The sequence below is a fragment of the Chaetura pelagica genome, unplaced genomic scaffold (assembly GCF_000747805.2).
Source record: "Chaetura pelagica isolate M959 unplaced genomic scaffold, ChaPel_1.0 scaffold40, whole genome shotgun sequence".
NCBI classification, from domain to species: Eukaryota; Metazoa; Chordata; class Aves; order Apodiformes; family Apodidae; genus Chaetura; species Chaetura pelagica.
In genome coordinates, this window is record NW_009952160.1 from 1,284,959 (window position 1) to 1,292,845 (window position 7,887).

Consider the following 7,887-nt stretch of genomic DNA (forward strand, 5'->3'; position numbering starts at 1 on the left):
AAAGAGTGTGGTTAGTAGGTCAAGAGAGGTTCTCCTGCCCCTGTCTTCTGCCTTGGTGAGGCCACTTCTGGAATATTGTTTCCAGTTCTGGGCCCCTCAGTTCCAGAAGGACAGGGAAGTGCTTGAAAGAGTCCAGTGCAGAGCCACAAAGATGATGAAGGGAGTGGAACATCTCCCTGATGAGGAAAGGCTGAGGGAGATGGGTCTGTTGGGCTTGGAGACTGAGGTGCAACCTCATCAATGTTTACAAATATGTTAAGGGCGAGTGTCAGAAGGATGGAGCCAGGATTTTTTCAGTGATGTCCAGTGATAGGACAAGGGGCAATGGCTGCAAAGTGGAACATAGGAGGCTCCACGTAAACATTAGAAAAAAACTTCTTTAGTGTGAGAGTGACAGAGCCCTGGAACAGGCTGCCCAGACAGGTTGTGGAGTCCCCTTCACTGGAGACATTCAAAATCCACATGGACATGTTCCTGTGTGATGTGCTCTGGGTGATCCTGCTCTGGCAGGGGGGTTGGACTAGACAATCTTTCGAGGTCCCTTCCAACCCCTAAGATTCTGTGATTCTGTGATAAGCAATGAACCCTACCACTAGATCAGGTTGCACAAAACCTCATCCAACCTGGCCTTAAAAACGTCCAGGGATGGGTCATCAACAACTTCCCTGGGCAACCCATTCCAGTTCCTCATCACCCTTATAGTGAAGAATTTCTTCCTAGTATCTAACCTAAATCTCCCCTCTCTCTGTTTAAAACCATTACCCCTTGTCCTATCACTATCTTCTCTGATGAAAAGCCCCTCCCCAGCTTTCCTATAGGCCCTCTTCAGGTACTGGAAGGCTGCTATAAGGTTTCCCCAGAGCCTTCTCTTCTCTAGGCAGAACAGCCTTGATTTTCTTAGCCTGTTTTCAGAGCAGAGGTCTAAAATATGTATCCTAAATTAAAACAGTTCTCCCAGTTTTAGTCCAAGAAACATGGTAGGCAGTATCTTCAGCAGCAGATAAAAACTTACCTTATTACAAAGTCACGGCTATCTATCTCTTTTCCACATCCACTGTCCAGAAGGATGCCAGAATTCCCAACAACAGCACATGTTTTAAATCGGCGATTCTTCATTGGGGAAACTTCAGGGAGAAGGTTGTACAGATCCTGAGAAATATTTAGGGTGCGACGCCTGTCCAGTACATAATGGATTACATCTCCTGGCTTGAAGCTGCTTTTCACCACTGAGACATCTCTTTCAGCATCCAAGAATCGAAGAATGTTCTTTCTGGGTTGACAGAAAAATGCACAGATATAACCCAACACTCAACTGCTCACCTGGATTTTATCTAACAGTAATACAGAATGTGGAGATCATACAACATAAACCAGATGGTAGGCAGTGTCAGACAGATTAAGTTAATTTCCCATGCCCTAGGACAGAATTAGAGCAAAGCTGTTAGGGCAGAGGTAAAATCTTAGTTCCAGTAAAACATGTAAACACTATAGTAATAAAGCTTAATAACCTCTTATGGATAAAGGCACTGAGAGATTAAGGGAAGAAGACCTTGGAAATTACAAGGTATACTATTTTTTAATGTTTCACAAGGAATAAATAAACTTTGGAATAAATAAACTTTCATCACAAAAACATAGTTATATGAGGCATTTATGATTTAGAAAATAAATGCTTCACTACAATCTCATCTCTCACAAATCAGCTTGGTTCAGGAATTATCATATTGATATACAAGTGCTCATCAAAGTGACAACATCAATAGCCTAAAATTATTACATACTTGCAAACTAGTACACTAGAAAACTGACATTTTTGTAAGAGCAGACATCAACATAACAGGAAAAAAACCTCACCTTAGAAATCTACCTTTACATGTCTATAAATAAGTACCTTTTTTAAGGCAGATAACTAAATAAACAAAAAAACCAAACAAAACCCCCACTCAACATAACCTCAGATTTCACTGGATTGGAAACACCTAGAATATTTGTGAAGTTAATATTAATCCAGTTCAGTAACTTTTACCCAAACTAGAGATTTGGGTAATAACCAGAGTAATCATTAGCCTTTTTTTAATAATGAAATTGAAATGTGTAAAACTGACTGTAGTGATAGAAGTAGTAAACTGAAAGATTAATTTTACATAAAGGGTCCATTGTTCGTATGAACTAGACTTTTTTAATATAGATATTTCCTTATAGATTCTTATTTCATAAAAACAACATATTCAGTTTAGTGTAAACTTGCTGCTAATTAACTGAAGTTCATCCAGAGTTACCTTAATTATCTTGAAATAAGAACACCCACAGTTTTTGTACCAATTAAAAAAAAAAAAAAAATCAGCTTAAAAACATACTGCCTATTAAGCTACTGCAGCTTTGGGTTTAGCCAACCTATTAGTTGATTTCACAGAAACTTATGAACTCTATCATTGCTTTAAATCAGTCAGTTCAATCCTTTATCTTCCTTCTCTGTAATTGTTTAAACTATAAACAGGGTTCAGACACACACCCTCAAGATATGAGGGTTTAACAAGCTGCCATGGGTCAAGTGGACTGTTGTAATTAAACAGTTGTATACACTCGGTCCACAAAAAGGAACAGGTGAAGAATTTCTGCTTATATGTCAGCTGAAGATGTTAACTTATGGTAATTTTATCTGCTTATTGGGGGTGGGGGGTTAAAAACTGACACATGTTGAATACCTAAGAGCAAAAAAATACTTTTTTTATGACTGCAGCTATGTAATGACTGGTACCCACACTAGCATTGTCAAGCAGTTTTCAGTACATGTTTATTCTTGGAAAAAAAGTCTGAGAAGGACTCAAAGCCAGGCTCACTGTAGCTGAGGATTGCAAAGAGCAAAGCTTACAAGCTTGTGTCCATTCCTGTTCTGCAAAGCTTGCACATTATCAAGAGGCATAATATCACAAGTGAATTCACGCATATACTAAAGTACAATACACTTATGGAGCAGAAGAGAACTGCTGAGCACCGACCCAGAGTTCACAACGTATTAGTTTGAACAGAAACTTTTGCCTCTGCAAGTCAAACAAGACAAGAAGAAAAATGGAAAGTTTGTATTTTCCACTGCTGTCAGCAGGTAAGGTAGAATTAAAAAGGGACTAGACGTTTTGTTGAGTAAGGGAATGCTATTTTTATGCAATAAGTCTTTAGAGTAGAACTTCTTCAAAGCAGATCGAAACAGGAAAAGATAACTAGAGATGCCACTTCAGCAGTTGCAACACCCAGTGAAAGATACAAAGTGAAAAGGGATTAACTATAGGAACATCATCCTTACTGGCCACCTTGTGTCACTGCCTCAAGATCGACAAACCTCCTGAAACTTGCAAACAGTAAGGGAAGTTAGGAAACAAATAGCAACATTTGTGCATAAATACAGTATCTTGTGTATTTTTTAAAGGATAAGAGGAAGGCAGTTAAGTTACACAAACAGTGTGTCACACACACACAGAAAAAAAAACAAAAACAAAAAAAACCCACAAGCCTTGGCTTCCATTATGAATTTGGTTACTTACAGTGAAAGTTTACTTATCTATGTGCTTATAAAAGTCCTCCAAAGAGTTAAAGAGTTTCAAATGGACCTGAATAAAACTTAGATTAGCAATCACTTACTTAACAGAGCTGAAATTTCCAAAATATCTAAGGAATTAATTTTTCAATAAAACTACGAGATGGAGAAAGGTAACTAAATCTCAAGATCTGCTCACATATTTAGAAACATTTTCTTATCTGAAGTTGTCAGAAGCACATTCATTTAAATACATGCACAGGTATTACAGTACACATAAGAATTCTTGTATAACAAGGATCTGTAATAATATTAACATAAATTACTTTGATTCATCTGACAGTATCCAGATACCTTTTCATACTGAAATAAATATATTAAGAATATAGATATTCATGATACTATTTTAAGTTCCTCTGTGCAACTGTCTCATCTGTACCACAGGGATAGTAGTACTTCCCATTTTCATGCAAGTCCTAAGAGAATAAAAAATTACTAACGGATATGACAAAAAACTGAAAGTACACACAAGTGTTTCAGTCAGTCTTGATGCTGGATAATAATAACTTGTTTAAATCTCTGTTCTGTCCCACAGAAAGCACTGAAAATAGCACAAGGTTATTCTGATTAAACAAACATGATAAAATAGTTTAAAATAAGTGCTAATCCACATCCAGCTGTATACAATATTCAAAGGTAAGCTCAGTTAGAGGAAGGAAAAACAGGCATGATTTTTAGTAAGCCTTCAAGCAAAGGTATTCTGCAACCTTAAGCTAAAGTGTTTAAAGAAACTCAAAATTTTATTTGAGGTGGTCTTCAAGTATTGATTTGATGAATAAAAATATTTGGGCTGTGGTCTGAGCCCTTTGTGGGCAGGTGGGGCAGATGTGGTTTGCTCTTATCCAAAGTGAAGTAGTTTAGCAGCTAACTAGCTTCAGAACATGTTTGCAACTTCTTTACATGACACACAGGAATATGGTGTCATAACCCACAGCTGACCTAAGGTTTTTCTGAAAACTAGAAAAAGATCACAGAATCATAGAATCAATGGAAAGCTTAAGGATGGAAGAAGCCTTAAAGATCACCTAGATCCAACAGCCCTGCATGGGCAGGGACACCTCCCAGTAGATCAGGTTGCTTAGAGCCTCATCCAACCTGGCCTTGAATACTGCCAGGGATGGGGCTTCCACAACCTCCCTGGGCAACCTGTGCCGGTGTCTCACCACCCTCATAACAAAGAATTTCCTCCTAATACCTAATCTAAATCTCACCTCTTCAAGTTTTAAACCATTGCCCCTGGCAACCAGCTGGCCAAACTTCTTTTGATACAGTCCAGAATACAGATGTCTTTCTGGGCTGCAAGTGCACACTGATGGGTCATGTTGAGCTTCTCACCCACCATCACCCCAAGTCCTTCGCCTCTGGGCTACTCTCCATCCTTACTCCTCCCAACCTGTATTCATACATGGGACTGCCTCAACCCAAGTGCACAACCTTGCACTTCATGCAGTTAGCATGAGCCCACTTCTCCAGCCTGTCAAGGTCCCTCTGGATGGCCTCCCTTCCCTCCAGTGTGTTGACTTCACCACACAGTTTGGTGCCATCAGCAAACTTGCTGACAACACACTCAATTCCACTGTCCATGTCACCAACAAAGATGCTGAAGAGCACTGGTCTGAGTACAGACCCTAGAGAAGCACCACTTGACATGTCTCCATGTGGACATCAAGCCATAGATCACAACTCCATAGGTGCAACCATTCAGCCAGTTCCTTATCCAATGAGTGGTCCATCCATCAAAACTGTTGAGATGTTCATAATATTTATATACTTACTACAGCTCCCAGTTATCTCATAAAACACATGTAACGGCACTGTCCATGAACAGCTTTCCAAATTACATAAATATGTATTTCTCTGGGGCAATGTGGTGGCATTTTTCTATTTATGTGCATTTTTGTTGTTTTATTTTGTACTGCAGTCTTTTTACTATACAACTGTTATGTAACAGCAAACTCTCCTTCTTCTGCCTAAGAACTTCGTGGAAAATAAACTGCTTAAGCATTTGACTTTCCAGATTACAAATAAATTAATATTTTTAGACATTGGCAAGAACACTGAAATATGACTCCAAATACTTTTCCTGGAAAAAACATTCCTTCTGAACAAGTCAGTGCCAAAGATTCTCACTTCTGGGGCATCTGGACCCCAGCCAAGAAGGGAAGCCCCTGAAGTGCATTCTCAGTACCTGGGAAGCTGGGGTAGCTCACCAACAAACACGTTATGGAAACAAAGATGGACTAAAGTTACTACCTAGTTCACACTCTGCTCCTACTTATTTTCCTTGTTGCCTTTATCATCCCCAGCTCATCTTTATGTAAGATATATTCCTAACAACCTCCCATGGTGGGAACTCAGTAAACTCCCTATGCAATCTATGTCTGTGCTTTCCTAGCCTTACTGGCAGTACAATATTCCTTAACCTAGCTTAGATCTCTCCTACAGCAAATGAAGCCTGTTGCTTTTTATACGTTGCCAGTCCTCTTCCTTACCTTTGGCAATAGCCTGAATTTAACTGAGGCTAAAAAGCCATCCAAGGGGGGTGGGGTTTAAGCTTTTATTTTTTAACCATGTGTTGTACATCTCTGACCATTCTTGTTCCTCTCCTTTAGACTTTCTCTGACTGATTCACAAGGGTCTTCAAGCAACTTGTTATTCTAATGAGTCTTCTCTAATGTAGAGGAAGATCTCATGCTGCTTTGCACTCCCCAGTCGGAAGGCAGCAAGCGGCTCTCAGGTCTTTGAAATCATCAAGGACTAAGACCTAGGTAAAGCGTACTTTTTGCCAGCCAATGCTGCTTTCCAAGCACAGATTTTCTTAGAACTCCCTCTTAAGTCAGGCTAAAGCCAAATGCAACACCAGTGCAAACACAATCCCCACTGCCTCCTCAGGGCTGCTGCCATCCACAAAGGCAGGCTGTGACCTTTTGTTACCACAGAGATCTCTTTTGTTTTGTTTTGTTTATTAACTAAACAACACTAAAAATATTCCTCTGCTCTTAGTGGTTTCCAAGTCTCTACTTGTCTCCAGGACAGAAAAAAACTCAGGCATTTGATACTTAAGATCAAACTGTGTTTGTACGTTTGGGTAATGGAAAAATGAATAGTTTAGCTTGAATAATTATCTTTCATTTCCCATATTTCCTTTTTTATGCAGTCTCTATGCAAACTGATCACAAGCAGACTTCTAATGAATGCAGACTTTTAACCACAGTTCTAACAGTTGAGCTTCATGTTTCTGAATGTACACTTCATGTAAACATAAAAATTTCAATTTCTAAATATTTTCTTTATCACTTCAACAGTAACTGACCAGTTTAAGTGCTGACTTTAGATATCTTTTTAATTTAATACAGTCTTCAAGTTTTGAATAATTTTTTTTAATTCATTTGGCACTTTTTTCCTCCTTTTTTTTGCTTCATGAGACAAACAAAACATAAAAAATGCTTTTGATATATAATTAGTAAATGTCCAGTGATATCTCAGCCCCAAGAGTCTCCTATCTCACTGAAGTTAGTGCAGATTCTCTTTCTTCTATTTAATTTTGAAAATTCTCTTAAGTTTTGAATTTGTTATAAACACGCCCAATTGAAACTAGTCATGGAAAGGTTCCTGGCATTCCAAGACCATGAAAGACCACATAAACAGAACTACCATAATATGGGGAAGTTGCTGTCTGGCTCTGCCTTCATTCTAGCCCTTCTTGTGCCCTTCACAGAATCATAGAATCACCGAATCTTAGGACTTGGAGAGGACCTCGAAAGATCACTTAGTCCAAATCCCCTGCCAGAGCAGGATCACCTACAGCACATCACACGGGAACGTGTCCAGGTGGGTTTTGAATGTCTCCAGTGAAGGAGACTCCACAGCCTCTCTGGGAAGCCTGTCCCAGGGCTCTGTCACTCTCACAGGAAAGACGTTTTTCCTGCTGTTTATGCAGAACCTCCTATGTTCCACTTTGCAGCCATTGCCCCTTGTCCTATCACTGGACATCACTGAGAAGAGCCTGGCTCTGTCCTCCTGACACTCACCCTTAATATATTTGTAAACATTGATGAGGTCACCCCTCAGTGTCCTCTTCTTCAAGCTAAAAAGACCCAGCTCCCTCAGCCTTTCCTCATCAGGGAGATGTTCCACTCCCTTCATCATCTTTGTGGCTCTGCACTGGACTTTTTCAAGCACTTCCCTGTCCTTCTGGAACTAAGGGGCCCAGAACTGGAAACAATACTCCAGAAGTGGCCTCACCAAGGCAGAAGACAGGGGCAGGAGAACCTCTCTTGACCTACTAACCACAC

General features: G+C 39.7%; 1 protein-coding gene across 1 annotated transcript in view; it reads right to left on the reverse strand.

Moving 5' to 3' along the window:
- ST8SIA4 (ST8 alpha-N-acetyl-neuraminide alpha-2,8-sialyltransferase 4) overlaps nucleotides 1–7,887 on the reverse strand; it is a 47,622-nt gene that overhangs the window by 17,468 nt on the left and 22,267 nt on the right. Inside the window, exon 3 of the mRNA XM_010007227.1 lies at nucleotides 1,013–1,270. Within this exon, the coding sequence (XP_010005529.1) occupies nucleotides 1,013–1,270 (258 nt within the window). The remainder of the gene's footprint in view (nucleotides 1–1,012; nucleotides 1,271–7,887) is intronic.